At 34.4% G+C, this 14,566-nt stretch overlaps 2 protein-coding genes and 1 long non-coding RNA gene across 6 annotated transcripts in view; 2 read left to right on the forward strand and 1 right to left on the reverse strand.

Moving 5' to 3' along the window:
- The window catches only part of LOC120348511 (uncharacterized), a 101,007-nt gene extending 91,973 nt beyond the window's left edge, over window positions 1-9,034 (forward strand). The window contains exons 13-17 of one of the 4 annotated variants that reach the window (XM_078115996.1): window positions 4,590-4,619; window positions 5,779-5,935; window positions 6,194-6,271; window positions 6,630-6,823; window positions 8,214-9,034. In XM_078115996.1, coding sequence (XP_077972122.1) covers window positions 4,590-4,619; window positions 5,779-5,935; window positions 6,194-6,271; window positions 6,630-6,823; window positions 8,214-8,252 — 498 coding nt within the window. In that variant the 3' untranslated portion in view covers window positions 8,253-9,034. The other 3 variants (XM_078115993.1, XM_078115991.1, XM_078115999.1) reach the window with 3 other exon arrangements.
- Window positions 1-11,322, reverse strand: part of LOC120348253 (uncharacterized) — a 37,604-nt gene extending 26,282 nt beyond the window's left edge. Inside the window, exon 1 of the long non-coding RNA XR_013477805.1 lies at window positions 11,008-11,322. This is a non-coding gene — a long non-coding RNA (uncharacterized LOC120348253). The remainder of the gene's footprint in view (window positions 1-11,007) is intronic.
- Window positions 8,963-12,881, forward strand: LOC120348251 (uncharacterized). The gene is made up of 7 exons (XM_078116000.1): window positions 8,963-9,115; window positions 9,401-9,466; window positions 9,673-9,828; window positions 10,234-10,341; window positions 11,319-11,495; window positions 11,611-11,682; window positions 12,065-12,881. The coding sequence occupies exons 1-7, from the start codon at window positions 9,100-9,102 to the stop codon at window positions 12,097-12,099; spliced, it is 630 nt and encodes a 209-aa protein (XP_077972126.1). The 5' UTR covers window positions 8,963-9,099; the 3' UTR covers window positions 12,100-12,881.
- Window positions 12,882-14,566: the final 1,685 nt, after the last annotated feature.

A 14,566-nucleotide genomic window follows, 5' to 3' on the forward strand; every position in this document is an offset into this window, starting at 1 on the left:
AATTATTATTGCAGTTAATCACTTTTTCACAATATATAAAGGTTATTAAATTAATTAACAAATGGGCTACTATCATTTATAAGTATTTATGCATACTTGGAACTAGAATATTAATATATGATCCACAATTAAATATGCAATAACTATGCAGTTCATCAGTAATACCACAATAACTTTCAATGACATAAAAAAGGTAATTACAGTATATTAGGCAGTACTATATGGATCAAGGGAGCAATATTTTATACTCAATTACATGGAGAAATGAAAATAACAATGAGCCAATCATATTATGACATGTTTAGCAATAATTCAAAATGTAGAAATATCAATAACAATGGCTTTTAAAGTCGAACATAGAAATCATCAAATTGATGCCAATGAAAGAAAAGAGGACAGCAATTTTATTACCTATATACATAAATGAGTTGGAAAAAAGGGCTATGACCCTCAGTGTGCAGTGTTTATATGAAACAGTTAAATTTATAGTAATGTAGTAATTTATATAATGCAGTTTTCAACACAGTTCTAAAGGCATATTAATTAAACTACAGATATTAGGACAAGTTAGAATATTTCAGTAGGTAATATTTTTTCAGTTTCTTACCGAAAACAGGCACAGAACTTTTTTTAGTTTCAGGTGGAACATTGCCCCAGACCTGTACACCCATATACTTCAAAGATGTTTTGTCCACCTCAGTGGACACTTGTGGAGTAAAGAAAACCTTGTTTCTTTGAGACCTGGTGCGCACTTTTTTTAATGGGGTGAAATAATGTTTAAAAACAGGAGGGACAAGGTCATTTTCATACCGATGCATGAACTTTGCTATTTCTAGCGTATGTATATCAGACAGCTGTAGGAATTCATACTGGTAGTAGAGCTGCAAATTAGTTACACGAACTTTCTCTGCAAATGCCATACATCGTAAAACTTTATTTTGCAAAACATGAACTGGCTGTAAGGAAGACTTTGATGCTGAGCCCCAACTTAGCAGACCATATTGCAGACGTGAGTGAAATAGACTAAAATATACTAATTTAAGTGTTTTAGATTTCAAAATATGCCTTAACCTGTAAAATATTCCAAGAGTTTGCGATAATTTCTTGGATAACTCGGCAATATGTGGCTTCCAACTCAGTTCGTCATCAATTGTGATTCCCAAATATTTAATGGATTTTGTTTGTTATATAATGTTGCTGCCAATGCCAACTCTAAATGTGGAAATACCATGCTTTTTATCACAGAACAACATAAATTTTGTTTTAGAATAATTTAGGGATAATTTGTTCGCTTTAAGCCAATTATCGACCTTCTGGAGTTCATGATTCACCACAGTTTGAAGTTCTAAACCACAGGATGCTGATTTTAGCAGAGAAGTATCATCGGCAAATAATGTCGAATGAAAAGTAGATGCCAAAGGTAGATCGTTTATGTAGCATAGAAATAACAGCGGGCCAATCGTGGAACCCTGGGGGACCCCACATTCAATAAGCCCCATTTCAGAGATACAATCCCCATATTGGACATATTGTTTGCGGCCACTTAAATATGATGCAATAAGATGATATGCCCGGCTCGCAAAATAATAGACAAATTCATTTCTATTATAAAATCTTAATTTTTTGTTATTATGATTATATATCTACCCAGACTCAATAGTTATGGCCGGATAGGTTAACTGTCTTTACAAAGTGTGGCAACTCTTTTAACCTAATGACCGCTGATGTTCCTGGGTCATTTTGACACCCCTCTATAATTTTTTTAATATTTCACCAACCAAAAATGCAAAATGCCAAAGACATCATTAATGTGTCCCTAAAAAGCTTACTTTCGTCGCTTTCCACTAGAACGCGCCCAAATTACGTAGCGTAAATGCGTCCGACCATATGCCGGTAAGAAGAGAGAAATTTCAAAAAATTTCGAGGAAAAGTTTCTCACTTTTAGCTTTGAAATACTCATACAAATAAATTTGACCTTGTTGCAAAATAAAAATTATACATAAAAAAAAATATGATGACGTCACCGTAATTAAGAACACTCAGATCAAGCATGGATAATTTGAACTCAAACATTTTGAGTTTTGAAATTGGTTTTGTTCACATGCAGACCACTATGAAATACTATTGACCCCCCAAAATACATTTCATTTAGCCATAATCCCAAATTATGACACAGATTAGCCAATTATGAGCGGGCTGATTCTCTAGGGTTTTATCGGCGACTATAATACCGCCCGACACTCGACCAAATGTGTGTCGAGTTTGGACGATATGAACGGCTACGTCAGCGACTTTAATTCCGAAAAACGTGTATTTCAATCGGAGTGCGAAATAATTGTAACACAATGCGTTGTTTTGCGTCAAAATTTGTATTTTCGGAACATGGGCGTCATAAAGAATAAAGTTCAATCTAAATCAATCACAAATAATGTTTTAACATGAGACATCTAATACATATCATTTTCCGGGAGAACTCCAAAGCCACGAAAAGTCATTTAATTTAAAATGAATAATGCTCACGAAAATCTAAGATTGTTGCAACTTGCAACCAGGTAATCGGAAAATCGCCTGTAAGTCGGCACCAATGATGATGATTAATATAGGCGAACTAGATAGTGAAACTGTAAAACACAAAAATAGATCGATAACGCGTCATCGCATTCTCAATATGTAAGCTGGATTACAGTGTCTGATATCTGCCACCTTTGCGAGAAAACATAAGTACAATCAAACGAGAGAGAAATCGTGGCGAGAGAAATCGCTAGTCACTGATTATTAAATTGGAAAATGCAATAGACAAAAACTGACGCACGTCGCCGAGGAAGCGGAAACCGAATCCTGTTATCGGATCCCATTGGATTCGAATACATTGGGACTCGAATCCTCCGGATTCGGTATTTTATCCATCCCTAGGTCTGCCGGATTATATATTGTTTTGATCCGTATTTTAATTTTTGCTATTCGGCAAATTCGAGATGTACTTGTAACATTGACTCTGCTTAATCGCAATGTTGCCACTCCGATTATTTTAAAAGAGAAAATTTGATTGATTTCTTCTACGCATTGAATCTCCACTGCACCACTAAAATGATATCAAGCATAAAAAGGATTGCTTTTCAGCATTACCACATGGTTCAAGTAACCACTGGTCGAATAAAGTTTGATACTTGTGAACATAACAATCTTTTTAGATTTTTTCATGGTTCATGTGACCAAATATATATTCCAACCTCAAATGCCAATGAGGCAGCACACATCTATAGCACTGACATTGATTTTGCAGAAAAAATAAAAACAGCATTTCAACCAGATCAAACGAGGCTGTGATTACTTATCTTACCCTATTACTATTTCATTTTTTGTTTTCAAATGAATCCGTTTAAAAGTGTTTCTTAGTAATTCAGCTGATCAAGCTAACAACTTGACAAACAAGAATCTTGATAGTGAACATAGAAACAGTAAATCCCGTAGTTTTTATTTTACACAGGTTATACAAAATATACAGTTGCATAATACCGACAGAGTGATTAAATAGATGATTTTGAAGGAAAAAAATTTATGCAATTCAATATATATGTTAAATCAAGCAGGCATATTTATCACTGTCAACAAGCATGTAATACTATAAAAGGCACCATTATTCCTAGAAAGAGTTTTTGAAAAAATTTTTTTTTTCAATTACCGTAGATGATGAAAAGAGGTCTGGAGAAATTGAACAAGGGATGCTGTTTACCTGCATCCCTTGTTAATTTAACAAATTATATTCCATGAATCCTATGGAAGTTTAAATCCAGTTGAACTATAAATATATGTGGATTTACTAAGGTAGCCCAGAACTTCACCAAAAGATTCAAACCTGTTTACTTTTGCCCACATATTTCCACTGCCCATCAGATACCTGGAATAAACATTGCTTGAGCATTAATGGTTAAATGGTTCATGTTACCACTGGCTAAATAAAGTTTGTTCCACACTCCATGCCTCCTGGACGAATTGTCAAGTTGCGGTATTCTCCAAATGTCCTGGATTGTGTGCAATCTTAACACTTTGCTATATTATCATGAGAAAACAAATCATACAATGTAGTACTAGTTACTTGGCTAACTAGAACATCTGGGCATAACACCAGCATACAGATATTGTAATCAGACCAACTACACAGTATAGTGATATCTAACGATATGTGGGAAGCTACTTTATATTAGGCAGGATCGAACACGTTCTGATTCTGCCTCAGCTTCTAAGATTGGCCCAGTATAAACTATTGTCAACGTCAATATATTCATGTGATTACTTTTATCAGTTAATACATACAGGACTCCCTGCACTTGAATTTGAAAAAGTGCTTTAGTGGAAACTGTAATTTCTTTTTTACGCAAGTTGACCGAGTTATATTCTCGTAACACTCAGAGGCATAATTGGGCAATAAATACTGACAATATGATAAAAATAATGATTGTGAAGCTAAAAATTGTAAGCCATTCAATATTGGTTCAACAAACAAGTTAATTACCGTGAAATAGTCAAACAAGCGTTAATATATTGCAGAAAGCAACTCCATTTCTAACTGTTTTTTGTTTTTCAATTAGGTGATTGGAAACACGAGAGGAAGACATGAGGTAAATAGCATCCCTTCTCCTCGCACCATAGTTATCTGTCATTTTCTTATCTTAAATGCAGGACTCAATTATTTGAAAAATGGAAAATTGAGAAGTATAACTATTTACAAACTGACATGTTTCATACCTAACTTTATAAAAGTAAACAAGCTTAGTTGCACTATGAATGTAACCCACAACATTACTCTACGTGGGTTCGCAGGTTCGAATCCCATGCGGGGTCATGTACGAGAGGATCGCTGGACTCCTCGCCGCCATTGGGTGGTTCACATAACTGTTGGTCAGTTACGACTTCTTCCACTATCAAGGCCATGCTTCCGAAAATAAATAACTAACTAATCCCATAGGCGGAATGGAATGGTAACCGGACGAGAGGCTGTAGTTCGCCATATGTTTAAGCTGTCTTATCGGCTTTCCTCTTACCGGGATAAGGATATGAAGGGCTTGTATGTACAGCTGGTTACAGACTATGGGGAGTCGTTTACCCCAGGTTACCCCTTTGCTTAAAACTAACAACAGTGTCATTCTATGGTCAGCGCAGTTACAAGACTGTGGAAAAAAGATCGCATAATTCAACACCAATCAACTTTTAAATTATGGATTGATTATAAGAAAACTCAACGCTGAAGTAAATCAATGCTGAAAACACAGCATTGAACTTAATCAACAACTATTATTAATTGACGACATTAAAATAATCAACGCTTTGACCACTAGCTTTACAACACCCCACCTCAATTCAATGTTTATGACCTTTTTGATTAGGCCTATTGATTAAATATTATATTACAGGTTACAGCAGCGGTTGCCAAACTTTTTGTTCATGCTGCGCCAAAACTCACGGCACACTTACACAAATGAAAATTAAATTTTGTGATTGTTTTGTAAAAGTTTGTAAACATGTAAGCCTAAGCAATAAAGGCAATGTCAACTCTTCGTCTTCATCTCTGCCTGATTTACCTTCGAAATAATAAAAAAACACAAAATGTAAAATATTCAGTCATATATTACCGTAGTTACGTTTAATACAATTCTGTTAACTTTCGGGCGCACTTTTTGGGACCGCCGTCTTAAATCCACTTAAAAGGGGTGCAATCTTGTGCATTTTGCTATATTACTAAAAGAGAACTGATTGCACAATGTTTCTGTTTTGATTCAGATTTACAGAAAGATGGCAGGAATTGACAATTGGGAGAGCTTTTTAAGAACTGCAGCAGGGATATCAATTAAAAAGCAACGCAGAATGATCAGCCAAAGTGGATTGATTAATGAGAAAATCAAACTGAGAATGCTTAACTACTGGATGAATAAGCATAGTAAGCACAGACAGACCTATTCCATATATTGAATTCTCCTATTCGAAACCAGGTTATGACTTTTATATATTATACGGTCGAGCCCAGAGCACAAAAAATTGGTTGAGATTTCAATATAATTGAGCATTGTAGGTTTGTGGACGCAAGTACAGAGCCGCACCTGAATAACTTTATCAAATATCAATATCAAGAGAGCCTTTTAAAGTTAACACAGAGCTACAGAAAATCAGATCATACTAAGTAGAATTTATATTTTAGCGGAGAATGAAGAAAAAGGATCTCTCAGAGAAGAGCTAGTCACACTTGCAGAGGAATTCATGGGAAGAAAAGCAAAAAGTAAGTTTCAATAACTGGTTGACCGACCCCAATAAGTAAAATATACTCAACGACTGCCAACAAAATATTGGAAGGAATGCAACTCAAATAATAACCTGCACTTACATAGCTTGGCTTCGAAGTTACGAGTGTTTTTTGTACTTTTTGTTTCATGAATTGTTTTTACCTCGTCCTATTATGATAGTGCTCGTTATAAAGTATCGGTAACCATCACTGTATGAGAGCAGAGGAAACTAAACTTTGTCATTTTGATACCCTGGCAAAGAAATGAAACGAATTTCTTGTGAACTGACAAAAAACTATGTGGATGGCACCTCCTATTAATTCCCGAGTTTTATTGACCTAAAACCAATTTCAGGTGGCGCATTCAGAAATCGCAACTTCAAGACCGTCAGTCGCATTGTGTCAGGTGCTATTCTGGATGAAGACTGGTTGGAATTTTCTCGTACAAAGTTGAAGCTCAGTGACAAAGAAATAGAAAACATCATCGGAAGACATGGAGAGTTCAGTGATGAGTTCAAGTATCAGCTGATCATAAAGTTACAGCAAGAGGTAAGTAGCAAACTCTACAAGAAACTGTTATCTTGACATATCACATCAAAATTCAAAACTCAAGTCGTTTAAAACGGGGGTTCCCAAACTGTAGCCCGCGTAACAATTTGAAATGGACCTCCGAACTTGAGTGAAAAAAATAGTTTAATCGGATCATTTCTCCTGATATGAAAATTCCACCATCAGTTTTTCTAACAACACAATTATAGGCCTTAACAAATCAAAACTTCAGCCCAGACTGACAGATGTTCTGTTCACTTGAATGCGGTATTGTAAATACAATGTACTGAATTGGAGTCACTTTTTGAGCAAAATCCAATTACACGTATCTACAAAAATATACAACTAAACTATGTTGGCTTTTCGTTTTTTAAATTTATATATACTGGAATGTTTTTGTGTAACACAACAAACCATAAGTAATCATTTATACAGGTCCGCATGCCAGATGAGCAAGTAACATCATTAGTCGCTATCAGTTGCAAATTCCTATTTAAAGTTGTGCTTGTTATTCCTTGGGTATTCTATCACGTAACTATTATATTTATTAGTTTTATTACATAACAATTAACAAACTGCGGCGCTAGGTATATCTAAAATCAAGCTTACTGCCTATTTTTCAAAATTTTCTCAAGGCACTTAGGAGCGCCCTGAACCCCAGCCGTGTTGTCACAGCCATTTTGCCGCTCCCCTGTCCTGGGTGCGAATGTCCTTCTGCTTAAGCTTCTGGCCCACGGCCAATCAACTTTGGGAACCCCTGGTTTAAAACAATTTCAGGCAAGCAAAAACCTTATCTACGCCCCTCAGATTTTTTTAAAAACTACACTAATAATTTATCACATACAATTACAAGAATTTGTAAAAATGAGAATTTAGTACATAGAAACCTTTTTTACTGGTAATTGTCTGTTGAGAATTATTAGGTAGTCAAGTTGATGCTTTCATAATAACTATCAAACCATTGGAAGCCTAAATTTTCAACTCGTGGCTTTAGTTTGCAAGTTTGCAATCATAACTAAACACACAATACTCTCATGAGTTATCAGAAAACAAGTCAATTAGAAGTATCTGCTACTGGTCTTAACATTTCATAACCTTCCTTCAAATAATGAATTTCTCCTTTAACCCCAGAAAAATACCTTCCCCTCATACTATAATTACCACTCAATAACTTCAGTTGCTTAGTTTAAAGATATTTCTAAAATTTACTACATTTTTTTATCTGGACTATCAAAAAGTAGTGTTAGATGATTTTAGTTTGAATCCTAAACTTGAAGAATATTTGAAGGTATAAAGGACAAATATTTTGTTATGTGGCTGTACCTGTTTAAATCATGTGTATATATATAATTAAAATCGATATATAGGTAACTCCTCCTACTATTTGCAGGACCCAAGCTGGCACAAGTGGGAACTACAACAGCAGTGATATGAAATTCGCATACTGTATAAAAACTATGAAAAAGACATTTCATGATAATTGCGGAATAATTATGCGGCAAACTTGAATTATCTTTGTATATATATTGATTGAAAAATGATTTTGATTATATAGTTGACGGTATCACTGAGCCTTTATCTGGATTTTGTTAACTTTATTTTTGTTTGACATGAAATTCATGTTTTTCTAGTTAAGAAATCTAAATTCCATTTCATCATGGAACTGTCCACTGAAACATAACACTGAAACACTTTGTTTTAATGTTTGTTTAGCTTGCAATACTAATATGTAAACTTTTTTCCCTATATGCTCCCAAGTTTATTTGTTTCATGAAAGTAATTTGATGTCATTATAGCTATAAATATCCCAAATATTGTGTTTTTCGAACCTTCGTAATATCTCACAAAAGTAATCGGGACTAAAATAAAATTGGTTTGATTTAAAATCAGTTACTCACATATTCGATGTTTGAATCATTGCTTTTAGAAACAATCCGCAATGATTTTATTTGGAAAAACAATCAATTCACAGTATCAACCAACCAGCATTTTTAAATTTTAACTCATTAAGATACATTATTTTGGAATAACAAATTATTCAGTTTTGGCCGTCTCTGCTGCAGAACCCTGCAATGAACTAACTAAATTGTCACAAAATTTTTTTTGTTTCTCTCTATAGCTAGTATAGTCTTAACATGACCCTCTAAAATCTTCTACCCATTATTACTTTTCATTAAGTCAAAAATTGATCTTGTGTATATTGTTATTAGACCTAGGTTAAAGTAGGTCTTAGATTAAGTATTTAGAATTACTGAGAAATAGTGACTGACGGCACAATGTCAGACAACACAGGTGATAATTTTTTTATATTATAACAAGACGTATAAATAATACTAGGTGTAAGGCCATGTAAAAGTAGAACAAACTATCAAAGCACAAAAACCATTTTACCGTGTGAAATTCAAATTTGTCTTTTTGATATGGCATGGACATGTGTACAGAATAGAAAACATTATCAATGATAAACCCCTTGTGAATTGAGTGGGAAAAACAAGGGGTGACCATTTGATTTCTGAAAATGTTGATCAATTTTTTTGTACCATTTTTTGAAGTCATATATTCGAATAATACTTTTAGTGTCGTCAACATTCCATGCTATCAACTCTTTTGATGAGGAAGGAGATAAAAAGTGGATTGGTGAAGGTGTGCAGTTTTTTGCATATGGTACCATATTTTTTTAGAGATAAGGAGGCCGTAATGTTGTAAAATTTTCAAAAAATTGGTATAAAAAGAGACTAAGGATTAACTTTAACCGAAATCTGCTGTAAACGAACTTTACCGCATACAGTTATATATAATGTACAAACAAGGTGCTATATTTTGTTATGCCAAGTAATATATTTTTTTAGAGATACAGGGTTTTGCAGATGGAATTGTTTCACACAAATTCCTTGAATTTGTTCGGTTGCTATTGGGTGTTCCAGACAGAATCATTGACAAGATCTTGCGGCAAAATCTTACCAAGGAGGAATTATATCAGATCTTGAGACATTCACACGACACAAGTAAACATAAATATATGTTAGAAGTCGCATACCGTATCCTTAGTACGATCGCAATAAACGGTTATGTAAATCTATCAATAAACCAGTTAATTTCATTAGAAAGCATGATTCCAAGGCAAAATGGCCCACTTTACATCATAAAAAGTTATTTTGACTATAATAAATATATTGAAAAACATTTTCAGATATCCCCACCTCAATTTACGGAATAAAAATGTTATTAGATGTATCTCTGGTGACATCCTAAATCTCTTTAATATTACAATTATTGAATGTACTGCTACTTGTCAATTTACCCTATGCTATTCAAAAATAAAGTAATTCTCGCAATAAACTTTTCTTGCTCATTTTCAAAAATAATTTTGTCTGATATTCAGCAGAATTGAACCATCTGATTTCATACAGGCAGAGAACAGTTCATAGAAACCGTAAGAAAAAATAAAAGAAGACTCAATTTTCATTTGTATATGAAAATGGATAGATGCATCAGGCGGGATAGGAATGAGATCCCAGGTAATACACCTACTGTATGTTTATCCAACATTATTTAATTCCTGAAAAATTAGTGCACAAAGGATACAAGTCTGTCTCCAACGCTGAGAACGTTAATTGGAACATAATGGGGAAATAACTTTTGCGTCATAGACTACTGAAACTTCTGGGTAGTGGGACCCATCACGCACAAACAGAAGTTCAATTACAAACAAAATCTAATAAATTTCCATCATTTTTATGGAGGTAACTGATTTTGTTCGCCTACTTTACACCAAGCTGTGTCAAGGGGGAAGCCTATAGGCAGGGGGTACCCAAATTTATGTTCTTATAAGGTCACCCTGTATGACTATGAATGTTTAAAATTCTTGCTACTAAAGATAAAAGCGAGAATATTGGTCGGAGACCGAAGACTCATCGATCGACAGCGAAAAAAAAATTTAAAGAATTAATAACTTGTAAATTATATAAAAAACGAACAAAAAAAATATTAATTAATAACTCGCTAATTAGACGACATAATTACCCAAAATCAATAGGCTTCTGGTCCGGGATATGATGCATGTACATGCGAAATTTGGAGAAGATTTAACCTCGCATTCGTGAGATATCAAATAACAACAAACAGACAACAAATACCTATCAACATACTTACCGATCTTAAGATCGATGAGTAATAACACTTACCAGAGAAGCATAAAAAACACTGGATAATTCCATTCAGTTGATGACTGAATTTAATCCCATTCTCTTTCATTCATTCAGATAATCCTGTAGTAAGAAGTACATATATATCCATTCCCATTTGCAGTATATTCCCAATATGTACTTCTATTACTTTTGAACCTTTTTTATTGACTAGGAAGTTATTACGGTATGTTTGAACCTGTCCAGTACAATATCTGCATATTTTTTTTATCGTCTAGCAACCTAGGAAATATGATAAAATTAAAAAATATCAATTTGAAATAAATAATAATTATGCCTTTTCACAACAGAAAATCTTCTTGTCGAGATTATATACGAGCTCATCAAAGCGATTCCAATAAGGGATAGGCGTAATTTCGCAGAAAATGAAATTGGAGTTCGCAATCTAGAGCACAGAGACATACGAAATGTGCAGATTACCAGTGATCTGAAACTGCATTTCCTGGAATGGTGGTGGGAATTCATAGGTAAAATCATATATCACTTTCATAGTATCAGATTTTTTGTTTGGCAATCATGGTGACATACATGATCTTGTTTCAAGTTATTATGTATCACAAAATAAATCAATTCCTTTCTTAGGAAAATCTGTACAAAACTCCTTGACGGAGCTCAAAAAGAAGGCAAAGGATGGCGGATACTTGAAGAACCAAAGTGAGTCGAATACTATTTATCGGCATCTTTTTTTTTGGCAGTGGTTTATTTTTCGCATGAGCCTTTTCAAACATGATTTGTGTAAACTTTGTATCTGGATTCATATATTTTATAATGTATTAGATGCCTAAAAGTCTGCCAATCACATTATTAAATCGACTTTGCCAGCTGCTATTTATCTTATTCCTTATAAAAATCTTGTCGGTGCAATTAACCATCTCTGTTTAGGCCTGATATCGGTACTTCAAAAAGAAAACGATTATCACAAGATATATTGATTGATTTATGACCCTTCGGTTTTGCTGATTCAGGGCAGCAGGAAAATATAGTATGTAAAGTCATTTTACATTCACCCCTGATCTCTCTTATTTTACTTTTCCAGGTGACGTTCTCATTCGGGAGCAGTACTTTGAATAACGCAATGCCAACCAATAAAAAATCGAATGACTTGAAACATATAAAACTATTCTGTCATGTGTCTCATGAGACATGAGACATCAATTCGAAGAGGTGGATTTAATTTTAGAATGTATATATTTGAAAATGATTATTAGTTCTTATAACCAGGGCGGGTGTAAAATCACAAGCTCTGGTGCTTTATTTTTTACCAAAATTATTTAATATCAAATAAGTACCGTATATCCTCGACCTCGCATATAATGAGTTCAAAACTCATAAAAAGAAGTTGCCAAACTAAGAGGTTGGCTTATACTTGCATAAATCTGATCGCACTTAAAATTTGGCTTTTACACACATAATGCTGAGTATGATCACACTAAAGGGTTTGACAGTGATAATGAAGATAAATTTGAAGGATTTTGAGACACTTCTTACTGTTATCAATAAAAGTAAAACAACAATGATGGATATCATTTTCATTAATTCTCTTATGCAACAATTTGCGGTGATTTGTAAAACCGGCCTTTATGCGAGGATATACGGTAGTTACCTAATGTCAATTATTAAAGCTAATTTGTTGTAAAAAACGCATATTCTTCAAGAATTACTGCTCACTTTTTAATAATGATGGTGGCCGGTAAAGTCAGTGTGGTGAAAAGACTGTATACCCACACGTTGCTTCCACCATCATTGTCAAATACCATCGTCCAACAAAGGACGCTATCAATGTCTATACATATTTCATTTATCTTATTGATCGTGTTAATTAAATTACTAGTATTTGTGCACAATTGTGATCATATCATGTGCATCATCATTCTCTTTGTACGTAAAATCCAAAAATGCCTGTTTAAGTTGGGGGCAGTGAAGGGCAGAGGATGGTCATACGGTCATTTTATTCAAAGTTAGACATTTAGAAAGTGACAAACAGCTTGATTTCATAATAGTATTTTGTTTTGAAGAGCCATGTATGAGTATGGCTCAGTTTTCTGATTGCAAGAATAGCCCCCACATCGAAAGGCATCATTTATACTGTTATAACAGTGAGTGCGCCCCCTTTTTCTCGAGACAGTCTGGGCCTCCATATCAGCAAACTAGTACTGCGCAATAAAATAAAGGAAGCGCAATGTAAAACATCACCATTGGTAACTCAGAAAAAAAGAGTGAATGTTTGTTTTATTAAACCAAATGGTGGGACATCTTGAAATCGGAGAACTGTGCTCTGGCCCCTAACATGTGTTGATATTTTTAATAATATATTTTCTGGAATACATAACATTCATTTTGATTTTATCAAAATGTTACTTCTATAAAATATACTGTACACATCTAACTGAAGTACAATTTGATCCCAACCAAAGCAGATAACGATAAATAGCAAAACTAACTAATCCCATACCTAATATAAACTGGTAACCAGATAAGAGGCTGTGGTTCGCCAATGATAGATATGGTTTGGATAGCTTTTCCTTTCCTCCGATATGAATATGTGAATTCCATCTAATTTCGGCAAATATGGGCATATTTAAAATATTTTGTAAATATATTGATAATACAGTACCGAAAATCAGTAGGGCACAGTTTGCAAATTCCAAGAATGTCCCGTCATTTGGTTCAATAATCATTAGGTTCTCACAAACGAAGGGCCATAACGCACCATGCTTGTCAATAAAAAACTAAATTAATCGCGCCCGCAGCATGCAGACATGACCAAAATTGATTGGTTCATCGGCAAATTGGGATTCTCTGGAAAGAGACAATGTCACTCAATCTGTAAAGAGTGCCAAACTGTAATATTTATTCCGATTTCAGGGTTCTCGTATTCCATACTTCTGTACTTCTACCCTTGGCTAACAGTCTGCCAGTGGTTTCTATGATTTATGTTCACGACATACAATTTTTTATCTAAGCCAGGGTGGTCCAAGGTTGCCGGCTCCGCGGGCCACAAAATTATTTTTGCATTGTTGGCGGGCCACAATAGTGCCAAGAATTGGTAAACAGCGATGTAACAATATTCCAGAAGATTTTTCTAATTTATTTTATTACAAAACAACACGAAATGCGATTTTTTGATTACTCTCCGAATGTGACGCAGGTCACAGATAATGAAACGGCGAGCCACATATGGCCCGCGGGCCTGGGTTTGGACCATCCTGATCTAAGCAATTCATTAGAAAATTAGAGGTGAATTGTGCTATAATGTCTGAATGTATTCAGAATAGGGCCTTTCGTATACCATTAAAACCACTGACCTAATATGACCGCAAGTCAATTTATAATAGGCAAACAAATGAATTTGGTGAGTAACTACGGTATCAATCAATCAAATCGTTTTTTATTTGTCATTCCGATAAAATATAACAAAATGAAAACAAAAAAAATAAAAAAATATTTGTACAGAATGACGGGATAACAGCGAAATCACCATTCGGTCTACTTCTCAGCGGCAACCCTAAAGCGTTAGCGTTGCGTTGATGATTAGATG

This window comes from Styela clava, chromosome 1, assembly GCF_964204865.1.
Source record: "Styela clava chromosome 1, kaStyClav1.hap1.2, whole genome shotgun sequence".
Classification (NCBI taxonomy): domain Eukaryota; kingdom Metazoa; phylum Chordata; class Ascidiacea; order Stolidobranchia; family Styelidae; genus Styela; species Styela clava.

Bases quoted from the DNA above. Each gene is read 5' to 3' on its own strand.
- LOC120348251 (XM_078116000.1), top strand. The intron at 10,342-11,318 runs GTAATACACCTA...TTTTCACAACAG, and splicing joins GGATAGGAATGAGATCCCAG to AAAATCTTCTTGTCGAGATT. The intron at 11,496-11,610 runs GTAAAATCATAT...TTCCTTTCTTAG, and splicing joins ATGGTGGTGGGAATTCATAG to GAAAATCTGTACAAAACTCC.